General features: G+C 42.7%; 1 protein-coding gene and 1 non-coding gene across 5 annotated transcripts in view; both read left to right on the forward strand.

The window, feature by feature from the left end:
• The window catches only part of CTPS2 (CTP synthase 2), a 133437-nt gene that overhangs the window by 46963 nt on the left and 61894 nt on the right, over positions 1 to 24580 (forward strand). For all 4 annotated transcript variants that reach the window (XM_036305258.1, XM_036305261.1, XM_036305262.1 and 1 more), the window contains exons 8-13: positions 89 to 240; positions 5653 to 5785; positions 9617 to 9705; positions 11736 to 11830; positions 16211 to 16273; positions 16381 to 16424. In XM_036305258.1, the coding sequence (XP_036161151.1) occupies positions 89 to 240; positions 5653 to 5785; positions 9617 to 9705; positions 11736 to 11830; positions 16211 to 16273; positions 16381 to 16424 (576 nt within the window). The remainder of the gene's footprint in view (positions 1 to 88; positions 241 to 5652; positions 5786 to 9616; positions 9706 to 11735; positions 11831 to 16210; positions 16274 to 16380; positions 16425 to 24580) is intronic.
• LOC118654825 lies at positions 5334 to 5443 on the forward strand. The gene has a single exon (XR_004967090.1). It is a non-coding gene; the product is annotated as a U6 spliceosomal RNA (small nuclear RNA).

Genomic DNA, 24580 nt, shown 5'->3' on the forward strand with positions numbered 1-24580 from the left:
AGACTCTTGAGTTCTGGCTTATTCTTGAGCTCATTCTGTGGCATATTTGCGTCATTCCACTTAAATATGGTGTTTTATCATCAACCAGGTCATATGTATCCATGATGTTTCTTCTACATACCGAGTGCCTGTGCTTTTGGAGGAACAAGGCATTGTTAAATATTTCAAAGAGAGATTGGATTTGCCCATTGGTGATTCTGCAAATAATTTGCTTTTCAAGTGGAAAAATATGGCTGACAGGTACGTAAAAGGAATTATTAACAATCTTTAATAATTCTTGGGTTTGGGGGTAGGACTGGCATGTACCTTAAAAGGTATGTTGCATTTGACTTTCTGTATGTGTATGTTTTGTATGGATATGTTTAAAGCTCTAGCACATTGTTAGGATGTATTCTTTGAAGATTTCTGGGGCCTTTGAGCATTTTGATTTATTTATTAGTTTATTTCTTAGTTTCTGGATATTTTAAACAGTTTTAAATATCATGAGTTTTCTGTTTCTTATTTGATTTTGCTTGTTTTTTTAAAAATATATTTTATTGATTTTTTACAGAGAGGAAGGGAGAGGGATAGAGAGTTAGAAACATCGATCAGCCGCCTCCTGCACATCTCCTACTGGGGATGTGCCCGCAACCCAGGTACATGCCCTTGACCGGAATCGAACCTGGGACCTTTCAGTCCGCAGGCCGACGCTCTATCCACTGAGCCAAACCGGTTTCGGCTGATTTTGCTTGTTTTTAAGATTTGGTTAATTTCTTAAAATCCTTTTAAATGGGAAGTTTTGGCTATTTGTTATTGTTCCATCCCACATTTATTAACTATCAGCATCATTATTTTTTGTTGTTATTAATCCTCACCCTAGGATATTTTTCCATTAATTTTTTTTTAGAGAGAGTGGAAGGGAGGGGGAGAGACACACAGGGAGAAACATCAATATGAAAGAGACACAAGGATTGGTTGACTCTCACACACACCCCAGCCTGACCCAGGGATTGAGTCTGCAATTGAAATACGTGCCCTTGATTGAATTGAACCCAGAACCCTTCAATCCACGGGCTGATGCTCTATCCACTGAGCCAAACTGGCTAGGGCAGGGGTGGGCAAACTTTTTGACTCGAGGGCCACAATGGGTTCTTAAACTGGACCAGAGGGCCGGAACAAAAGCATGGATGGAGTGTTTGTGTGAACTAATATAAATTCAAAGTAAACATCATTACATAAAAGGGTATGGTCTTTTTATTTTTTAGTTTTATTCATTTCAAACGGGCCGGATCCAGCCCGCGGGCTGTAGTTTGCCCATGGCTGGGCTAGGGTGAGGTTTTGGGTTTGATCTCTGGTCGAGGCATGTGTAGGAGGCAACCAATCTATGTTTCCCTCACATATATGTTTCTCTCCCCTCTCTAAAATAAAAACAAAGTTCTCATCACAGGAAAAAATATTTCTGACTATATGTGGTGATGGATGTTAACTAGACTTATTGTGGTGCTCATGTAGCAATATCTACATATATTGAATTATGTTGTACCTGTAAAGCTAATATGATACATGTCTATTACATCTAAATTTTAAAAAAATGTAGGCTTTGACATCAAACGCCATGGATTCAAACCCCAGCTTCTCCTCTCACTAGCTGTGTGAGTTTGGGCAGATTACTTAACCTCTCTGGGCTTTTTCTTCTAGCCATACATAACAGGAGGGTACTAGTACCTATATTGTGGCAATGAAACAAAACACATAAGGCCTTAACATTGAATCAGACACTAAGAATTGATTACTGATGTTGGTAACAATAATTAAAACGATATGATGCTGACAAAATTATTGACCTTGGTAGATGACTAGTAGATTAAAGTTTCTTTGTCCTTTCACTAAAAAATTTAAAAAGTGTTTTAGAAAAGGGGACATATATAATACTTTCAACAATAAAGTATTATTTTTAAAAAGTGTTTTAGAATTTCTGGGTCAAGTAGAATCAGGAATAAAGTGTAGTTTCTGAGCTTAGGTACTCTTCTGAATGATGATAAATTAAATCCCTGCCCACCAGAATGCTTAAGGAATCAGTCACTTTGTAGGAATTTTTAGAGTGGCTTGGGGCTCATCCTTAAGCATGAGACATTTTAGTATTGTAACTTTTTTTTTTAATCTTCACATGAGGACATTTTTTTCCATTGCTTTTCAGAGAGAGTGGAAGGGAGAGAGGAAGTGGGGGGTGGGGGGGAGAGAATCATCAATGTGAGAGAGACACATCGATTGGTTGTCTTCTGCACATGCCCCGACTGGGAGTGGGGAGTGAACCTGCAACCCAGGTATGTGCCCTAGACCAGGAATCGAACCCTTGACTCTTCAGTGCGTGGGCCGATGCTCTAACCATTTATCAGCACTGGCAAGGGCTTGTAATTCTTTTTATTGGAAATAGCTCTAAATCAGGGGTCCTCAAACTTTTTAAACAGGGGGCCAGTTCACTGTCCCTCAGACCGTTGGAGGGCCGGACTGTAGTTTAAAAAAAAACTATGAACAGATTTCTATGCACACTGCACATATCTTATTTTGAAGTAAAAAAACAAAACGGGAACAAATACAATATTTGTATTTGCATGTGGCCCGCGGGCCGTAGTTTGAGGACCCCTGCTCTAAATTATACTCTATGCCTCTGTGCTTTTTAAAGCCAGTGTTTGGTTTTTGTATTAGTTTCCTGTAGCTGCTGCTGCAAAGCACCACAAACTGGGTGGCTTAGAAGAGCAGAAATTTATTCTCTCACAATTGTGGAGGTCAGAAGTTCAAAATCAAAGCATCAGCAGGGTTGGTTCCTTCTGGGGGCTCAGAGGGAGAATATATTCCATGCGTCTCTTCTAGCTTTGGGGGCTGCCAGCAGTTCTTGGTGTTCCTTGGCTTGTGACCGCATCATTCCAATGTCTGCCTCTGTCATCTCATGGACTTCTCTATGTCTTCCCCACTTCTCTTCTTTTATAAGGATTCTTATCTTTGGATTTAGGGCCCATCCTAATCTAGGATGATCTTATCTTAAAATCCTTAACCTAATTGCATCTGCAAAGACCTATTTTCCAAATCTGGTCACATTCACAGATTCTGGGCGGCTATTGAGCCTCACTCTCTCTGAATCATGTTGGCAGTTAGTATTATGGTTTATTGGTAATGGCAGTTTGGAGTGTTCATTCTTTAGCCCTTATTCCCTCAGGACAGCCTGTAGAGCAGTGGTTCTCAACCTTCTGGCCCTATAAATACATTCCTCATGTTGTGACCCAACCATAAAATTATTTTCATTGCTACTTCATAACTGTAATGTTGCTACTGTGATGAATCGTCATGTAAATATCTGATATGCAGAATGGTCTTAGGCGACCCCTGTGAAAAGGTCGTTCGACCGCCAAAGGGGTTGCGACCCACAGGTTGAGAACCGCTGCTGTAGAGAGATACAAGGGGAAAACAGGTCAAAGGGCAGCTTTGATCATGAAGGTCCAGTGCTGCTCAGAGGCCAGAGGTTCCTCATTGAACTGAATGGGAGAGCTTGTGTGGGACCCAAGGCCAAAGTGGGGACAACCTCACCTCTCAGTAAGGGGACTTGCCTGTGGGGGATGGCCCTATGACGTGGACCCCAGGCCTGCCTCCCACCAGCAGCTCACAGCAGGGTCAACAACCTGCCTCTCACACCCAGGTAATGGTTGAAAGACCATGAAGTAGAGGCTGGGCTGGTCTGGGCATTGCTCTATGAGCCTGGCCTGTGCGTCCGAGAGGGAAAGAGGGCACCAGAAGTGTGGGCCCAGGATACCTTCCTGGACAGTGGCCCTCCTCCCTGGTTGGTGTGGACTTACCTATCCCACCCGGCTGCCGAGCGACTCCTCTTCCCCTAGGAAGACCAGACATGAGTAAGTGGAAGGAGAAACTGGCAGTGTTGACTCTAATACTGCTTCCTTCCAGGGAGCAGAGTTGATGTCCCTCCCTCAATGTAGGAGTGAGAATGGGGGTGAGGGCTCAGCCAAGCTGTTGTGCTCAAATGTGTTGTGATCCCCAGTTCCCATGGGCCAAACATTGGGACAGGAAATACTTACCTCTGCTGTCTCTTGGAATCTTGGCTTGATACCAACTAGCTTTGCTACCTGCGTCCTTTATGTAGAGCTGGGTGAAGCAAGGGCAGCTACGGAATCTCCAGAGCAACATAAAATTAAGTAGCAAGTGAGCCAGGCTATGGTGGCTCAATGGACTGAGCGTAGTCCCTGGACCAAGAGGTCCCGCGTTCAATTCCCAGTCAGGGCACATACCCCGGTTTCAGGCTTGATCCCCAGTAGGGGGCGTGTGGGAGGCAGCCAATCTATGATTCTCCCCATTGATGTTTCTGTCTCTCTTTCCATTTCCCTTCCTCTCTGAAATCAATAAAAATATATTTTAAAAAAATTAAGTAGCAAGTGGAAAGTTTAGCAGCCTTCTCTCAGGTACTTTCATCACCTTCCTAGAAAGTCACCTTTCCTGCCAGTTTTGACTTCTTTGCTTCCTGTGTATTTTTCTCCTTCTAGCGGCTGTTTGCTATCATGTTGCTTTTGTAATCCTTGCAGATGTTAATCTGAATGAGGAATATTCCTCATCATGTAACATTTTTGTTCTTAGGTGTTGGAGAGTTTGCTTCCAAGCCCTAAAATATCTTCAGCCCCAAGATGACATTTCTACCTACTTAGTATCAGACCAGCCATCTCTCATGTTCTTTGAACAGATCTCCTGACAAAAGCAACAGTAAAGATCGTGCCTCTAATGGCAAAATGTGATTAAGCATCTTATGTAGAATGGAATTTCCTCATAAAATTGATCTAAATGCCTTGTAACATTTTAAATGGTTCTCTTAGCACCATTTTTTTCAGGCATGCCATGAATAACCTGGCTTTTGTGGGCCAGCTGGGAATGTAGCAATTTAAAAAAAGTTTTTATTGAATTTATTGGGGTGACATTGGTTAATAAAATTATATAGGTGTAGCAATTTTTAATGTAGACACTTAGAATGTGTTTTCTTATATAATGTCACCTTACAAAGTTGATATTGGAATGTTTCCTATTGACAGAGAATGCATTTTTTAGTACAATGTCTCCTTATAAATGAATTCAAGGACAGCTCATGTTTATAAGATGGGGACAGCCTTTTTGTATTTTTAATGCTTTTAACTTTTTCTCTGATTTATATTTGTGCTTGCTTATGTAAAGCAACGTGGGGATTTCTTATGATTTTGAAATCTGCCTACAGGTTTGAGTTCCCTGGGGGTAGGGTAGAGATTTGAATCAAGTACATCAAGTTCAAGGCTTGTCTGCTCCTCAGATTTTGAAAAGCGCCTTGGGTGCTCGCTTTGGCAGTATACATACTAAAAAAATTGGAGTGATACAGAGAATATTAGCATGGCCCCTGAGCAAGGATGACATGCAAATTTGTGAAGCTTTCCATTTTTTAAATATCACATAAAGGTTAGAGGAGGCAAAAACATTAAAAAAGATAGAAGAAGACAATAGCTACTGCAATTTGGAAATGAGCTCTCGGCATAAATTAGGATACTCTGCGACAACAAAAACATAAAAGGGGAGAAGGTAAAGGTCTGAATTTGCAAAGGGGAATGGAGATAAGATACATGCATATAACCTTAAGCTTGTCCTCTCTCCCAGGTATGAAAGGCTACAGAAAACGTGCTCCATAGCCCTGGTCGGCAAATACACCAAGCTGAGGGACTGCTATGCCTCTGTGTTTAAAGCTCTGGAACACTCAGCCTTGGCCATCAACCACAAGTTGAATCTGATGGTGAGTCACGGCCCGGTCGTCTGGATATTTCAGTCATTCACTCTGATATAGCTTGTGCTTCAGAGAGGTAGACTGTGTCTATGGCCAAATCACCCTGAATGCACCGATCTCATCAAAGAGGTTGATTGTGTTGAAGGACCCCCAAGTCCAAGTTTCCAGATGCCAGCCAAGGGCCAACCTTGTAAGCAGGCCTTTCCACTGATAGCCATGTTAACTTTATTGAGCATACAGGTTTAAGGCACAGTTCCTGAAATTAGGCTTTGCACATCCAGGGCCATATATACTTCATGCTCATGTAAGTACATTATGTTTGCCTAACAAGATAATAATAGAACTTTTTTCCCCTTTAGCAATTGAAATGGAATCCAGATTTTAAAAATGCTATATTGCCTTTTCTAACTTGTAGGAGTGATATCTGGCAAACAGTGATTATTATTATTATTATTATTATTTTTAAATCCTCACCCGAGGATATTTTTCCATTGATTTTTAGAGAGAGTAGAAGAGAGGGGGAAAGACAGAGAAATATCGATGTGAGAGAAACACAGTGGTTGGTTGCCTCCTGCATGTGCCCCGACCAGGGCCAGGGCTGGGGAGGAGCCTGTAATCGAGGTACATGCCCTTGACCAGAATCAAACCTGGGACCCTTCGGCCCATAGGCCTATGCTCTATCCACTGAGCCCAACCAGCTAGGGCTGATTATTTGTTATTTATTTATTTATTTTTTTGGGGGGGGGGGGTAAGGGGATGAGATCAACCAAAGGACTTGTATGCATGCATATAAGCCAAACCAATGGACACAGACAACAGGGGGGTGAGAGCATGAGTGGGGGCGGGGGGAGGAAGGGGGTTAATGGGGGGGGATAGGACACATTTGTAATACCTTAACTAATAAAGAATTTTTTAAAAAGTCGATATTAAGGAAAAAATTGTAAATGGAATATTATAAGAGAGGGTTTCACGTGCCAGCAAACGTTACTGCTGTGCCATGTTTGGCACGCGTGCCAGGGGTTGCCCACCCCAGGTCTATATATTCTGTAGACAAATATTTCACATTAAGCATTTTGTAGCCTTCAGTCCACTCTTTTTTTTTTTCCAGTAGAAACTCTTGAAGTAACGTTGTCTTAATGTTTTTAGTCTCAGGAAATAGAAGTGCTAGTTTAATGTTTTAACACCGGCACTAGAGTGCATAAGACCTCGTTAGGGGAAGAAGCGCGGTAGAACAGGGAGGTATCTGTAATACTATCAGCAATTTTTTAAAAAAAGCAAAACTTTTTTTTAAAGAATTATTTCCTAGACAAGGTTTTTGTGGGCAGCTTATTCTACTAAAAGCGAACGTAAAATTTGCATATTATGTAAATGAGGCTGACGGGAAAATGACAATCTGAGGTTAAAAAGGACAAATTTAAAAGTTTTCTTAAATTTATTTCCTGAATATTGGACTGCTATTTAGAGGGTAACCTGGAAATTTTTATTCCAGCACTAAATTTTAACATAAAGTAACCACCATTACACCGTAATAGGAGTTGCTTTTACCTGAGGGGTGAATTACAAGCGGGGACCAGTATCTCTCCCTTTATCCCTGTGTATTTGGGGGAGGCAGCTGATCAATTTTTGGCGGCCTTGTTTCGGCAAGGCTTTTTTGTCTTGTTTAAAAGAAAGAAATGGAAAAAAAGTCAGTTGGTTTAGGTTTAAAGATCGAAAGCCGAGCTTTATCAAAGATGGCGCCGTTCTCCGAGAGCTGCGCAGCGAAATTTGTTGGGACATACACCCTGACCTGGAATTGAACCATGACCTCCTGGTTCATAGGTCAACGCTCAACAATTGAGCCACGCTGGCTGAGCTTGAGTATATTTTTTGTGGTTGTGAGATATAAAGTACCTGCTCAGTGTAGAAAAATTTGAAAAGATTCATGTAAAATGCAGAAAGCGAAAAATTTCACTTCCCTGATATCCCACTTTTCTCTGTACCTCTCATTCCCAGTTTAATGCATATCTTTCTAGACTTTTCTCTCTCTATATAGAAATGTTTATATTTAATGATAATTCTGCATGGGTATATCATACTTCAAGAAAGCCTTATCATCATGATTTATTTGGTAAAACTTTTATATAAAGAGCAAAAAGATATATTTTTATGTCCAAGAAATTTAGTAATTTCCACCAGCTTGGGACCTATGACTTTTCTCTCACCTCTTGTAGCCTCCTTTTTGTTTTTGTTAATCCTCACCTGAGGATATTTTTTCCCATTGAGTTTTAGAGAGAATGGAAGGGAGGGCGAGAGAGAGAGACACACTGATGTGAGATAGACACATCGGTTGTTTACCTCCCAGCAGGGATGGAGCCTGAAAACAAGGTACGTGCCCTTGATTGGAACTGAACCCCTAATCCTTCAGTCTGTAGGCCAACGCTCTAACCACTGAGCAACCGGCTAGGGCTCACCTCTTGCAGCCTCCTTCTTTTCTAACCACTTGTAATTTTTGGCTTTCCAAGGAATATTGCCCTTCCTGTTCTTTCCATCCCTCCAAGTCCTCCACCCCCTTGTAGAAAACAGAAAACATCAATAGAAAAATTGTTATGATGCAAATTGTGTTGAGCCTTTAAAATTTCATATCTTAATATGTAATCAGGTAATAATTTTTACAAAAGAAATACTAAAATAATATAGTTATGTGAGGATTGTTAAGAACATATGAATTGTTGCCCTAACCGGTTTGGCTCAGTGGATAGAGCGTCGGCCTGCGGACTGAGGGGGTCCCAGGTTCGATTCTGGTCAAGGGCATGTACCTTGGTTGTGGGCACATCCCCAGTAGGGGGTGTGCAGGAAGCAGCTGATCGATGTTTCTCTCTCATCGATGTTTCTAACTCTCTATCCCTCTTCCTTCCTCTCTGTAAAAAATCAATAAAGTATATATATATTTTTTTTAAAAAAACATACGAATTGTTGACACGAGTTTTCATTTAATAGAATTCACTGGCATTAGCTTCTGCTCAGTACTATTTGAGTCATGGTCCTGGCGGATTCTTTTTAAGTCCAGTCTGTTGCTGTGTTTACATTGCTGAACTACTGCAGTGATGTCCCGACTGCTTTCCAGTCCTTCCTTCATTTTCCATATTGTTCTGGAATGATCTTTCTACAGTTTCTCTCTGTTCCTGTTGTCCCTTCACTTAAGATCGTTAAGTGGCTTCAAGTGTAAACTTCTCTGGCTGGGTGGAGCCTCTTCAGAGGTCCCCAGAGTGGCCACCACTTTATTTCTTTCTCTGAGGTTTTATATACTGTTTCTGCACTTCCCACCCCCTCTCCCCCATTATCCTTTTGTCTTCTGCACACCTTCCCACCTGCCTCCCAACTAGCACACACATGCTCATCTTGCTTCTGTTCATCCTCAAGGGCTTAGCTTTTTGGACATCACCTTCCCAGCAGTCTTCTCTGGTGATACTGCCTCCCTTCTTTCCTTCAGCATCCAGGTCTAGATTAGGTGTGACTGCTGGTTACTTCCGCAGCATTCTCTTCCTTGTTCATTGTGGCCATTATTCCACTATGTTGTTGCTACCTGTTTATCTGGTTTTGTAATCTTCCTTAAAGATAATAAGAGCTCTAAGACAAAGATCATGCTTTTCTTTTTTTTTAAAATTTCTTTATTGATTAAGTTATTACATATGTGTCCTTATCCCCACATTACCCCCCATCCCCCCACCAAAGATCATGCTTTTCTATCCCAAGTGTCCAGTACAGTGTTTGCATAACAAGTAGTTATTGAGTAATTTTGTCATAGTGTTAGATAGTTCTTGTATTTCTTAAATGTTCTTTTTATCTGTTGGATGTTTTTAGTACATCGACTCCATTGATCTGGAGCACACCACCGAAACTGAGGACCCTGTGAAATTCCATGAAGCGTGGCAGAAGCTATGCAAAGCTGAGTGAGTCCTGGGGACCGTTCACCCTAGTTAGGAGAATGACACTGTGCTTTTTCTGTAAGGATTTGATTGTCCCAATTATTAAATTTTGCATTTTGAAAGGTAGCCTGGAGTACTTATGGTCATTAGGGGTGGTTGTGAAACATTCACATCACATTTACTTTTCTTTTTTTTTTCTTCTTTTTTATTGTCTAAAGTTTTACATATGTCTCCTTTTTCCCCAATTGACCCCCCCCCTCCCAGCCATTCCCACCCTGGGGAAGCCCCCACCGCCCCAGTGTCTGTGTCCATTGGTTATGCTAATGTGCATGCATACAAGTCCTTTGGTTGCTCTCTAGCCCCCACTCCTCTACCATTTGTCTCTGGATCTATTCTTTTTTTTAAAATATATTTTATTGATTTTTTACAGAGAGGAAGGGAGAGGGATAGAGAGTTAGAAACACTGATGAGAAACATCGATCAGCTGCCTCCTGCACACCCACTACTGGGAATGTGCCCGCAACCAAGGTACATGCCCTTGACCGGAATCGAACCTGGGACTCTTCAGTCCACAGGCTGACGCTCTAGCCATTGAGCCACACTGGTCAGGGCTGGATCTATTCTTTTTTTTAAAAAATATATTTTATTGATTTTTTACAGAGAGGAAGGGAGAGAGATAGAGAGTTAGAAACATCGATGAGAGAGAAACATCGATCAGGTGCCTCCTGCACATCTCCTACTGGGGATATGCCCGCAACCCAGGTACATGCCCTTGACCGGAATCGAACCTGGGACCTTTCAGTCCGCAGGCCGACGCTCTATCCACTGAGCCAAACCGGTTTCAGCTGGATCTATTCTTAATCATTAGATTATGTTGATCATTATATCCCATATATGAGTGAGATCATGTGATATTTATCTTTCTCCAACTGTCGCATTTACCTTTCAATGTGCCATGTTAATGTTAGTGGCACTTGCAATGGAACTCGTTTTATTTGGGGGAAAATGGGCATCCTGTATTAGAGAGAGTGTGTTGATTGTACTGAAAGATGCAGAGATGGATCGTACACAAAGTTAAAGTGCAAGCATGACAACTTCTCTCTTGGTTATATTTTCTTTTCCACATAATTTTATTTTCATTTTTATTATATAAGTAATTGACAGAACTCTTGGAGGTAGCATTGTATTGTGAGGGTAGCATGACCTTCCTGGATTTTTTCTTGAAGTCTTGTCTTTTCAAATAAGTGTTTGTATAGAAGGTGTCTAAAGTGAAAATTTTATGTCCCCTACTTAATTAGCAATTGAAATATTAGGCTGATTTTTACCAGATTAACTCTTTCTAATTATGTAAGAGATCTTAACATTTTTATAAAGTGCTTTTAAAAAAAAAACCTAACCTGCCCTAACTGGTTTGGTTCAGTGGATAGAGCATTGGCCTGCGAACTGAAGGGTCCCAGGTTTGATTCCGGTCAACGGCATGTACCTTGGTTGCAGGCACATCCCCAGTAGGGAGTGTGCAGGAGGCAGTTGATCGATGTTTCTCGCTCATCAATGTTTCTAACTCTCTATCCCTCTTCCTTCCTCTCTGTAAAAAATCAATAAAAACAAAACAAAACAAACCCCTAACCTATTTTTATTCAGATAAACCAGTGGCTTTTTATTTATTTTTTTAATATATTTTTATTGATTTCAGAGAGGAAGGGAGAGGGAGAGAGAGAGAAACATCAATGATGAGAGAGAATCATCAATCGGCTGCCTCCTGCACACCCCATATTGAATTGAGGTCTCAGTCACTATGCTCATGCCACAAAGACCTATCAGAAAAATATATATATTAGGGTCAGTTGTGTGAAATTGTCGCAACTTCTTTATACATTGGGAAGATTTCAAGAAGAAAGTTCAGGATGTCAGAGCATGTAATCAATTCTGAATACAGACCTCAAGCGTATGCTCTAATGTTGGATTGGGGATGAGTAAGCATGAAAGGCTGAAAATAAGAGTTTCAAAAATAAAAATAATGTCAAATTCACTCTCATCTTGTGTGTTGATTGCAGTGGTGTTCTGGTGCCAGGAGGCTTTGGAATCAGAGGAACATTGGGCAAACTCCAGGCGATTTCTTGGGCAAGGGCAAAGAAGATTCCTTTTCTGGGTAAAATTCATGTTTATGGATCCTAACTATGACTTTATTTTATTTTTGACACCTTAATGGGGTTTGTTAATGTGAAAGGTGTGAACTCATGTTTGAGTATTCAGGCACCAAATAGTCTTCTACAGGGGTCAGCAAACTATATCCTGAAGACTATACCTTGCTTGTGGCCTGTTTTGTAAAGTTTTATCGGCACATAGCCACACTAATTTACACTAATAAAAGACAAACATGCAAATTGACTGCACCTTCGCTATGCCTTAAGCCAGCCATGGGCAAACTATGGCCCGCGGGCCGGATCCGGCCATTTGAAATGAATAAAACTAAAAAAAAAAAAAAAAAAAAAGACCCTTTTATGTAATGATGTTTACTTTGAATTTATATTACTTCACACAAACACTCCATCCATGCTTTTGTTCCGGCCCTCTGGTCCAGTTTAAGAACCCATTGTGGCCCTCAAGTCAAAAAGTTTGCCCACCCCTGCCTTAAGCCATGCCCACCAGCCAATCAGAGCAACTATATGCAAATTAACCCAACCAAGATGGCGGCTGCCAGCCACGGAGCTGGAGCAAGCAGGAGGCTTGGTTGCCCCAATGATGGAGGAAGCCAAGCTTTCTGCCTGCCGCAGCCTCTGAGCTCCACTCAAAGCAACAAAGTTTCAATTATAGAAGGTAAATAAACCCCAGATACCTGCTTTCAGCCGGCCATGGCCACGAAGCTGGAGCGAGCAGGAGGCTTTGGTTGCCCCTGGCGATGGAGGAAGCCAAGCTTCCCTCCCGCCCGCCCTGACCGGCTCTGAGCTCCTCTCAAGGCTACAAAGTTTCAATTATAGGAGGTAAATAAATCCCAGAATAAAAAGAAAAAGAGAGGCTGGGAGCTTCCATCACCTGTGGGGGGCGGGCTTGGCCAGCCTGAAAATGGCCCTCAGCCCCTCACCCAGACTGGCCAGGCACCCCAGTGGGGACCCCCAACCCTAAAGGGGGTGTGGCCAGCCTGAAAACAGCCATCAGCCCCTTACCCAGGCTGGCCAAACCTCCATGGGGTGAGGGTCCCCACTGGGGGTGGTGCTTGACCAGCCTACAAACAGCCATCAGCCCTCCACCCAGGCTGGCCAGGCACCCCAGTGGGGACCCCCACCCTGAAGGGGGTGTGACCACCTGCAAACACCCATCAGCCCCTCTCCCAGGCTGGCCAGGCACCCCAGTGGGACTTTCACCCTGATCAGGGACACCCTTCAGGGCAAACCAGCTGGCCCCCACCCATGTACCAGGCCTCTATCCTATATAATGAAAGTGTAATATGCAAACTGACCATAACAGCAGAACGACTGGAAATGACTGGTCACTATGACTCATACTGACCACCAGGGGGCAGATGCTCAATGCAGGAGCTGCCCCCTGGTGGTCAGTGCGCTAATGGCTGCCAGCACAGCGGTGGTGGTGGGAGCCTCTCCCGCCTCCTCAGCAGCGCTAAGGATATCCGACTGCAGCTTAGGCCTGCTCTCCGCTGGCAAGTGGACAGCCCCCGAGGACTCCCAGGCTGCCAGAGGGATGTCTGATTGCCAGCTTAGGCCCAATCCCCCGTGGAGCGGGCCTACGCCAGTAGGTGGTCATGCCCTAAGGGGTCCCAGACTGCGAGAGGGCACAGGCTGGGCTGAGGAACCCCCCTCCCGAGTGCACAAATTTTTGTTCACTGGGTCTCTAGTTTATATATATAAGAGGCTGATATGCTAAGTGTCCTTCTGACCGTCTGAACGGTTGCTATGATGCACACTGACCACCAGGGGGAAGATACTAAATGCAGGAGCTGCCATGAACCGCACTGGCCATTTACAGAGGAATGGCACTGCGGACCTGGCACCGACAAAGAAACACTCAGCTTCCCCCAAGTGGGACACAGGCCCCGCCACCACCCAGGAGTGACACCCCACCAAATCGCTGCCAAGACCCCATGGCACAAAATGCAGTCCACAGCCTAGCCCAGCCTGGAAACAGTTACTGTGGGCACTGGGTAATGACATCATGTAGCAATGCCGGGCTTCCTCTCTCTAGCGATTCGCCTGCTTGGAGTTTCTTCAGCCCAGGAACACAACTTGCTTTATAGGCAGTTGCAAACATTTTACACTTTAACCAAATGTCTGTGAAGCATTTTCTCATGCCTCATCTCATTTGATCCTCACAGAAGTCCTGGAGTAGGTAGACAGGAGACTTGGTGGAATCCTGTTTTCTTTTCATTAGCCAGAAAACGGAGATTTAGAAAGTTTAGAAACTTGACCTAACTGAAAAGAAGTAAGAAATGGTGGACCTTGGAAATGACTTCAGGTTTTTTCATTGTGCAGAATATAGTCAAACACTGCTGCAGTTAAATATTTTATCCTTTGTTCTTCCTGCATGATCTACAATAATAATCTGCTTTGTATTGATATTTACTGCTGTGTTGTTGACAATTACCTGAAAGAGAAATTGGGGTGCTTCCCTGGGATGGAAAAAGTTTAGTTAAATCAGAAAGCAGGTCTAATTAAACAAGTTTATTCTATATATAAGGCTAAGTTGACTCTCGCGTGCGCAATGCATATAAAGCTCTTGCTGGCGCCAGTTGCACGTGTGTGTTTCAATCTGTCATTGTCGATCATGAATTTGGTTGACACTTCTATTATAGAGAAAGGGCGAATAGTGATATTAAAATATTTCTTCTAATTAATTTCCTTTCAGTGTGCATGAATCCATGCACCAGGCCACTAGTTTGATTATATATTGTCTATGGCAGCTTTTGTGGTACAATGTCAGAGTTTGAGACCTTACAGCCTTCAGAGTCTAAAATCTTCACTATCCTGCCTTTTAGAGAGTTTGGAGAACTTATAATTGCTTTGGTTAGTAGCAAGAAGCTGGGAGAAGTTGCTGTCTATACCTGCCCTGACCTCCGATTCCCACCCAGATCCATCTTTTCGCCACTTAAAGCGGAGAACCATTCGACAGAACTCCACAATATTCTTATCAGAATGAAAAATGTTGAAGTTGAAATTTATTCCTTCTCGAAAAGATAGTACAGAAAGACCATCCAACTTTACAGGAACAGCTGTGTTAACATTTGGAACAGCTGGGTCTTTTTAATGCTTTTGTTCAAATTGCAAAGCATAGCTTCTGTGTCAGTGAAACCAGATGAAATGGATCCTTGACAGGATAAAGGCAGCCCTGCACGTGGGGATTTAGGCAGGAGAGAAAGTGGAGAGAGGCTGTGTTTCATGCTGTGCTTGGATGTATTGGTGGGCTTGCAGACGGAGTGGACAGGCTTGGGTACCTTTTACTATCAGCAGACTATTCATTTTCTCCATTGTGTGGTCTTTGATTAGCTTCTTAGAAGCTCTCCACTGGGATCCATTTTCAAAAGGGAAGCCAGGAATAGTTGCCTTGATACCTTGTTTTGTTTTACCCTTCTAAGCTCTTCTGGGCCATTGATTTCTTTTGAAGTAATCTTGTTTGGTTTCTGTCTACACGTGGTTCATGTTCTTCAGATAATTATCACTGTATAGAACAGTTCTCAACTCTTTAGCTTTCTCTTTAACACAGGGCCTCTTTATGTCCCAGCCACGTGGAACTTTTACTCTTTCATGCTTCCCGACTTTGTTCTGGCTTAGTATATTGATTGCTCTCTCCTTTGAATCTCTTGTGTTCCTTGGATATGTCTCTAAGAGCATTAGGCATTTGTTTAATGGAGAGAAATTGGTGGGCTGCAGTGAATATGGAGATGAGAGAAGGGCAAGTCCCTGTGGCAATAGGCCTGGGTCTCTTCCTTCTTATTGAGCTCTCTGTTCAGTTCCAGTTTGCTTCTTCCTGCCCTTCTCTCAACCACACTCAAGCTCGCAGTGGAGGTGCTGTCTTCCTACGGTGAGGTTATAGGAATGTTCTGGGTTCCCCTGCCCTCTTGTTCCTCAGGTCTCAGCCCCCTGGCCAGCCTGAGGCTGCCCTCATAATTAAGGCTGTGAAGCTGAGAAGGGGGGCTGTGGAGTCCCCCTCTTGACTGGGTGTTGTTAGATAATTCTCTGAAGGATTCGGGTGCTCTGGGATAGCCCTGTAGCCCACACATGTGCCTTGATTTAGAGACAAATTTGGAGGGAGGTAGATTTGACTTTTGGAACTTGGCCTTTCCTGCTGTTTTCTGACCTTGAATTCTTTCCTCCTCAAGTTCAAGTCATCTAACCCCCTTCCCTGCCTCTGCCACAGATGTCTGAGTGCTCAGGGTACAGCTGTGAACCCAATAGGCAGAGTCTTCATCTCTCAGGGTCTGCATTCTAGATGGAGGAGGAAGACAGCAAACAAATGAACAGAAAATATGAAGAAATACAAAATATGTTCATTTGCTTTTTACATGTGTTTTTTAAAATAGGAGTTTGCCTTGGGATGCAACTAGCAGTGATAGAGTTTGCAAGGAGCTGCCTTAACTTGAAAGGTAAGTCTGAGATTTATCTACTAACTTTTCATTTAAAATTATTCTTTTCACTTAAAATATTTTTCAGCAATATTGGTTAATTATTGAATTCATTTCTTAATCTTCAGATGCCAATTCCACAGAATTTGAGCCAAATGCCCGCGTTCCTGTGGTAAGTGGCTTGTTTATCTCTCTGGGTTGGGTTATTGTCATTTAAAATGAGTGTGCCTAAACTCATAAGGGCTATTATTATTATTTTTTCATTACACTATCAGGACATTTAAAATTATGTGAGCCCTGGCTGTTGCTCAGTGGTTAGAGCGTCGGCCCAAGGACTGAAGGGTTGTGTGTTCTATTCCTGGCCAAGGGCACGCATGCTCCAACCCTGGCCCTGGTTGGGGTTCAGGAGGCAACCAATAGATGTCTCTCTCTCACATCAATGTTTCTCTCTCTCTCCCTCCCCCCCTCCTTCCTCCACTCCACTCTCTCTAAAAAAAATCAATGGGAAAAATATCCTCAGGTGAGGATTAAAAAAATTATATGTGAGATTATTATTACTGCTATTATTTTTTATTATATTGTCAGGACATTTAAGATTATATATGATTTTAGTATGATTATTATTTTTTACCTACAACTGCTTTGTTTTCAAGAGTCCATTTTGTCAGCTATGTTTTGAAGAAAGACACAATCCTGGACTGATTTATCTTTGCAGCAGTTCAAGCTTAATGTTTAGGAAAGGATTAAATTGACTGTGACAACAATTTATAACAGCTAATATAAATAAATGGGTTGGCCTGTCCCTAGACTCATCCCTGTCTGTCTAGTTTCCACACTGGTGGTCATCTGTCTTTCTAAAACAAAAGTGACAGCTGTTCTTCCGCTGCTCTTCATTTTCCACTAATTCCCTTTCCTGTAAAATATTCAGTTCAAGGTTCTTGGCTGGGAGTGAAGGCTATTACGCTCTGTCACCTGCTGCTTTGCTAATTCAACCCATGACATCCCCTCCTTTCTACACTTGGGATTTATGTTTGGGCAATCTGAACAAATTTTTTTTGATGTATCTTGAGATTCCCTATACCTAAGATGTTCCCTCCCCCTAGAGTCTCAATGAAACCAATGAAGAATTTCATTAAAAAAAAATAAACCATGCCCGATGACTGACAACTTACTATTCATCCTGGGAAGCCTTTCCTGACCTTTCTTTCTCAGCTTCTGCCTTCTGTGCTGTGGGGCAGGAAGAAATTTTCCTCTACACTTTAAGTTTTTTTCAGCTGGTCTAATAATTAAGTTGACATGAGACGGAGTTACAAGAGAAAAATAATGAAATTTAATTACATACGTATGTATGGGAACCCCACATACATGAGAGAGTAAGAGTCCTGACATGTACAAGAGATTCAGAGACAGGGAAGGAAAATGAGATATGTGTGGCATCCTGAGCTAAGGATGAAGTAAGGTACCTTACGGGTTTACTTAGCATAATGATGTCTACATCTGTCTATGTTATAGCATCTATCAGTTCTTTGTTTCTTTTTATTGCTGAATAATATTCCATTATATAGACATACCACATTTTATTAATAAATTCGTTCATTGATGGACATTTGTATTGCTTCCACTATTTTTTTTTTCTATTATACTGCTATGAACATTGTGTACAAGTTGTTGTATGAACATATATTTTCATTTCACATGGGTATATATACCTAGGAGTGGAATTATGGATCATATGGTGACTATATGTTTAACCTTTCGAGGAATTGCCAGACTGTTTTCAAAATGACTGCAACATTTTACGTTCCCACCAGCAGTGTATGAGGGTTTCAATTTCTCTGCATCCTTAACACTTGTTATTGTCTGTCTTTTTCATTTTAGCCATTCTAGTGGGCATTAAGTTGTATCTCATTGTAGCTTTGATTTGCTCTTGCTTGATGGCTTAAATATTGAGCATCTTTTCATGTGCTTACTGACCACTTGTATATCATCTTTGGAGAAATGTCTATCCAGACTCCTTGCCCATTTTTAAGTTGGGTTATTTGTCTTTTTATTATTAAATTATAAGTGTTCTTTACATATTCTAGATACAAGTTTCTTATTAGACATACCAGAGGCCTGGTGCACGAAATTCGTGCATGGGTGCGGTCCCTAGGCCTGGCTAGCAATCAAAGTGTGAGTGTTGGCATGGAAGGGCAGGTCCCAGCTGACCTCTGGGCCCTGGGTAGCACCTGGGTTGCCTGGCCCCCACGCGCCCCTCTCTGCCTGAGTCATGGCGCCCACGTCCCCACGTGGAGATGCAGTGAGCACAGCCGGATGCTGTGGGCCAGGGCACAGTGTGGGTGGGCCTCTGGGTCGCCCAGCAGCGTTGCACAGAAGCTGGGTGGGCAGTGCGCTGTCTCCCAGCCAGCCTTGCAGACCGGCTCTTGCACAAACCCACAGGGGCCCATCCAGCCCCCGAGGTGCCAGCGGCTGTGGCCCGGCTTACCTGGAAGAGGCTGCACAGTGCAGGGTGGGCTCCTCATGGGCATCCGGCACCTGAGCGCGGGGGGCTTCCCTGTCGTGCGAGCCCTGGCATCCCGGGAAAAGGTAGCATGGGGAGTGAGAGCAAGCTCAGCAGATACCCCGCATTCTCACTGCACCTCCGTCCCTGTCACCCCTGCCCCCAGGTAGCCAACGAGAGGTCTCATCCCCCTGCCTGGGTACCGCAAGTGGTTGGTCACTGCCACCCACCCCCAGTTCCCCATTCCAGCTCAGGGCCTGCTGGCTTGGGGGAGGGGTCGGGAGGTTGGCTGGCAGGCTCTGATCAGGGCCAGGGGGAAGGGCCAACTGCCACTGTAGGGGCAGGCAGTGGGCTGATTGGGGCCTGCCAGTGGGGGGAGGCACCCAGGAGGTTGGCTGCTGGACCCGAGGAGGGAGCTGACCCTCAGCTCCCCTCGGAAAGGGGCTGCATCTGCCACCACTCACCCCTGGTTCCCCGTCCCAGCCCGGGACCCGGCCCCAATCAGGCGATGGGGGCCTGCTGGCCAAGGGGAGAGACCGGGAGGTTGGCCAGAAGGCCCCATCCAGTGATCGTGGCCTGCAGGCTGGAGGCAGCTCCTGTATTGAGCATTTGCCCCCTGGTGGTCAGTGCATGTGATAGCAACCGGTCATCTGGTCATTCCGTCTTAAAGGTCATTTAGGCATATATATATATAATCTGGACTATTGACATTTTGGACTAGGTAATTGTAGTGGGGACAGTCCTATGCATTGTAGGATGTTGAGGAGCCTCCTTGGCTTCTTCTTACTAAATGTTAATAGTACAAATCTCCCAACCCCTAATGGTGACACTAAAAAATTGTGACAGCAGCCCTAACCGGTTTAGCTCTGTGGATAGAGCATCGGCCTGCAGACTGAAAGGTCCCAGGTTCGATTCCGGTCAAGGGCATGTACCTTGGTTGTGGGCAACATCCCCAGTAGGGGGTGTGCAGGAGGCAGCTGATTGATGTTTCTCTCTCATCGATGTTTCTAACTCTCTATCCCTCTTCCTTCCTCTCTGTAAAAAAATCAATAAAATGTATTTAAAAAAAATTGTGACAGCAAACATCCCCTGGGGGCACAGGCAGACTATCCCCCCCATTGAGAACCATTGATTTAGAGACATCCACTTATAATTCTCCTCCCTCCAACCTGCTTCCCTCCCTTCCCTTATGACAGCCATTAGTTCTTATTTTGGGGGGTTATCTTTACATTTTTAGAATATAAGTAAACCTGTATGTCTATTTGTAACCCTTTCCCCTTCTTCAATAAGTGGTAGCATACTCTGCACATTTTTTTCTACCTTTTTTTTTTTCACTTAACACTATATGCTCAAGATCACTCCATGGAAGGATATTGAGATACTCTTTACTCCTGTTATAGCTTGCATTTTAGACCACAATGAACCATAACTTGCAAGAGTTCCTTATGAGGCTTTAGACATATTTCCTGACTGATGGCTGAAATGACTGTATAGGCAAATCATGGGCTTTCTTTTTTAAGATAATACTTTGGGTTAGGAAATTATTTTACCAGTAGGTGCCACTATTACACAGCTTTGGCAACGTTCTTTGATGACCGTCCTTTAACTGGTTGTGTGTGTGTGGGTACATGGGTGTACCCACACACATATGGATATGTGTTTCCTTTTTTTTAATCTTCACCTGAGGAATGAGGATATTTTTTCCATTGATTTTTAGAGAGAGTGGATGGGAGGAGAGAGAGAGAGAGAGAGAGAGAGAGAGAACGAACACACAACGATGTGAGATGTGCCACCCACACACTCCCCAACCGGGGGCAGGGACCAAATCTGCAACCCAGGTATGTGCCCTTGACTGGAATCGAACCTGAGACCCTCTGGTGCCCAGGCCAATGCTCTAACCACTGAGAAAACCTGGCCAGGGCTGTGTTTCCTTTTTAACAAATACATATGTTAGCATTCTTGAGACACTGTTTCCTCTTTCTTTTTGTACTGATCACTTCACATCAACACAAGGGATCTTCCATATGCTTGCCTTGTTGTCTGCATCATTCTTTAACCTGTCTCATGTTGATGAATTTTTAGATTGTGTCCATTATTTTGCTACTTTAAATAATACTGCAAAATAGTATCTATATTCATATGTCCTTGTACTCACACATACACACTTCTATGAGATGAATTCCTAGAGGAGGATTTGCTAAATCAGAGGATATGTGAGTTTTACATTTTGAAAGCATATACTCATAAGTGAGATGGGAACAATAAAACCTAATTGCTACTGAACATCTTCATGGCCTGCAATCAGTTTGTTGGAGAAAAATAGCCTTAAGAGCCAGCATTTGTGATGATGGTGAGAAGTCTTATTAAAGAAAAAGACCAAGGTAATGGAATCATCAGGCAGCAAACACTAGGAAGCCTAGGGAATCACTTAAACTTGAGCAAATAATAATACTTACAATGAATAATGGCCATTCTGGCCCTTCTAGCTAAAAAAGTAAATAATTTGGAAATCAGGAGCCTCCTTTAGGTGTTTTTGCTGCTAAGTCATTTTTCCTCTACCCTTTTAGGTTCTTGGCTGAGAGCCCCCTCTATACTCAAAGCCAGATTAACAGGAAAAAACACACACAAAGTTTAATAACATGTACCTTCTCTATACATGGGAGAGACCCAGGAAAATGGTGTAACTCCCTGAAATGGCCCAAACTACCACCTTAAATACCATCTCCAGCTAAAGACAAAAGAAGATGTTAGGGGTGAGGGGATCCAATTATGGGAGGTGACCAGGAAAAGAAGAAAAGAAGAATAAGGTTGTTATGCAGATATAAATCCTCCACCTTCTCCTTTGATGAGTTTCTAGAGACTTACTAGAGGAATCACCTCCTCTTCCTGATACAGATGGGGAGACAACCTTACAATGGAGATTTCCCTTATAAAAGAGTAACTTACTCATTTCCAGATCTTCTCCCCTGTCTGCTATTTCTTAAAAATAATCAGCTCAAGTGAATCCCTATGTCAAAGAGACATATTCTGGGGTGTTAAATTCTGATTTCCTTCATGAGCTATTATGACTTACCTCTGGCATGCATGATTAGTCTTACAGTTGCTTATGAAATCATTAGAGACACTGGCAACCAGGACAGATATCTAAGAGGAGTTGTCTCATCCTATATAATAAAAGCCTAGTATGCTAAGTGTCTGGTCGTCTGGTCGTCCGTTTAGCCAATCAAAGAGTAATATGCTAATGATATGCCAAGGCTGCTGAACATGCACTGACCACCAGGGGGCAGACAGTCGATTGGTTGACCAGTCACTATCATGTGCACTGACTACCAGGGGGCAGACGCTCTGACCGGTAGCTTAGCTTGCTGTTGGGGTCCAGCCGATCAGGATTGAGTGAGATGGGCTGGACATGTCCTGGAGCCCTCCCACGGTTCTTCCCTGGCTGGCCAACCCCCTGGGTCCCCCCCCCCCACCCCCCGGCCCTGATTGTGCACCAATGGGGTCCCTTGGCTTGGCCTGTGCCCTCTTGCAATCCAGGCTGAGGAACATCCCCCCTCCCTGAGCTTACTGATTTCGTGCACCAGACCTCTAGTATACACATAAAAGAAGAAATAGATATTTCTCTAAGAATAAAGGTAAACTCTGAGTCTGTGAGTACCAGAAGAGAGTGAGTAAAATTTATTTTATTGTGCCATTTCTCTGCTTAATCCACATAGTAAAATAGAAGGCTCTGGGCCTTTGCGGAAATTTAGGGTTCTACAGCAAATTTGATATTTGGCCTGCTTCAAAGTAGCTTTACCTGCCTTCTAGATGATGCTTACCAGGAATACAGCTGTAGCTTGTATTCTGACTGTATCAATCACATTGCTGCTGCTGACATGCTTGACCTTGAATTTGGCTTTAGACCTCTCCAGTTCAAGTAGAGGATAGTTCACAGCATTGTGGACTTTATTAATTAGAGTATCTTTGACTTTTGAGACATATATAGGAAAAGGATATCAATCCAATATTTAGGTATGTGGATATGTTTAATTTTTAGCATTTCTTTTGTTTATTGAAAACAGTAACTTTAAAGATCTGAATTTACATAAAATAGAATATCCTGAAAACAGAACCATGTTCTACCTTCAGGCATATCAACACACACATGTACACTTGGATGGTGGTACTAGTAAGGAAAATTTATAAATTTGAAGCATTTTAAGCAGATGTCAATGGAAATTTGAGATTGCAGTAGTTGATATTATTTCACCTTTAGTTATTTATCATACATATGACTTCTTTTATACCTTTCGGATCCAGGGATTTTCAAAGTCAAAATTAATTTTACATCTCACACAGTGGATTTGTGAAATATTCACAAATAATTAAAAGTCAGCTCAGGTGAAGGGTAATTTGTGTTATTCATTAAGTATAATTAATGCATAACATTTTCCTACCTTTAGTTGAAGCCGTATTTGAAATATTTTCTTTTTCCATGTTATTTTTCATCAGCTTTACATGGAAAGCAAATTAAGAAGTGTTTTTTAAAAAACACCCAGACAGCCACTTACAGTAACTTTTCAGGCAACTTTTATTACTTTGAAGACTGCTTTGCATTTAGAACATTGTAGTACTAGTAAACATCTCCCAACTAACAAAACGACCTTATAGAAGTCATTTAGAGCTTAGTTTGGGCTAAGGAACTTTACCTATAAAAGCAGCTGTCAAGAAGACAGCTATACTATGGGTAAAATAGCCTTTGATGGACTAGTCTGGGAGCCTGATAGTCACTTAATTCTGTCTCTGTGGATGATAGATTCAGAATTGATATCAGGCTGTTGGCCATAGTAACTGCTCTCTATTTGGAGAAAGAAAAATTCTTCCAGGCATCATGGCCACTGTCTAATGGCTAGGGCATCTTTTCCACCAGACCTCCCCCTTAGCCTCAGTCTACTTTTTGAAAAGAGACAGCATGGCTAGGAATAAGCCCCATTATTGAATCACAGGGTAGTCTATAATTTTAACAATAAATGAATGACTAAATGAGTACTTCAAAGCTAATGTATTTTAAAGCTTTTATACCTGGAGCTCAATAGGAAAAGCCTTAGAAATAGGTATTTCAACCCTTTAAAAGATTTTCTTTGCACTAAAAATAACTGGATGCTAGCGGAAAGAGATTATTAAAAAGAAAAGAGTCACTGTGCGTTTGTAGCTCATCCACTTAAGTGCAGTCCTAAACATAGTGTATTACAAACAAAGTGCTGCCACAACCCTGCTTGCAGTTTAGTTGGAGACACAACAGACTGGTGAAATATATAACTAAAATATGGGCAGCATGTGAACACGCCCTTATTAATGCTACCAGCATGGTAGGCTGTTCTATATCCGTGCCATCCAATATGGGAATCATCAGCCACATGGGGCTATGGAGCACTTGAGGTGTAGCTGAGGAACTGAATTTTACATTTTAGTTAATTTAAATGTCAATAACCACCTGATATAATGGCCAGGGTATTGCACAGCACAGTAGACCTTCATTTAGCATGGCAACCAAGGACTTTCATGATCTAAAGCCAGTGTGACCTCTTTATTCATCAGAGCCAGCTTTACAGCCAGAATGCAGTGTGTATGTTCCCTGAACTGCCTTGCACTTGAACATGATGTGTGTATTTGGGGTGTTTTCTCTCCTTTTGAATGTCCAGGCTTCCTCCTCCCTGCAGGTTCCCCTCAAGGCTCTTCCTACAAATCCCAGTTGAAATACTACTTCTTCAATTAAGCCTTCCCATGGCCTGATCCCAGACTTACTGACTTAGGATCTGCGTATAATGCTTTGTTCATACTAGGTG

The sequence above is a fragment of the Myotis myotis genome, unplaced genomic scaffold (assembly GCF_014108235.1).
Source record: "Myotis myotis isolate mMyoMyo1 unplaced genomic scaffold, mMyoMyo1.p scaffold_m19_p_4, whole genome shotgun sequence".
Lineage (NCBI taxonomy): Eukaryota > Metazoa > Chordata > Mammalia > Chiroptera > Vespertilionidae > Myotis > Myotis myotis.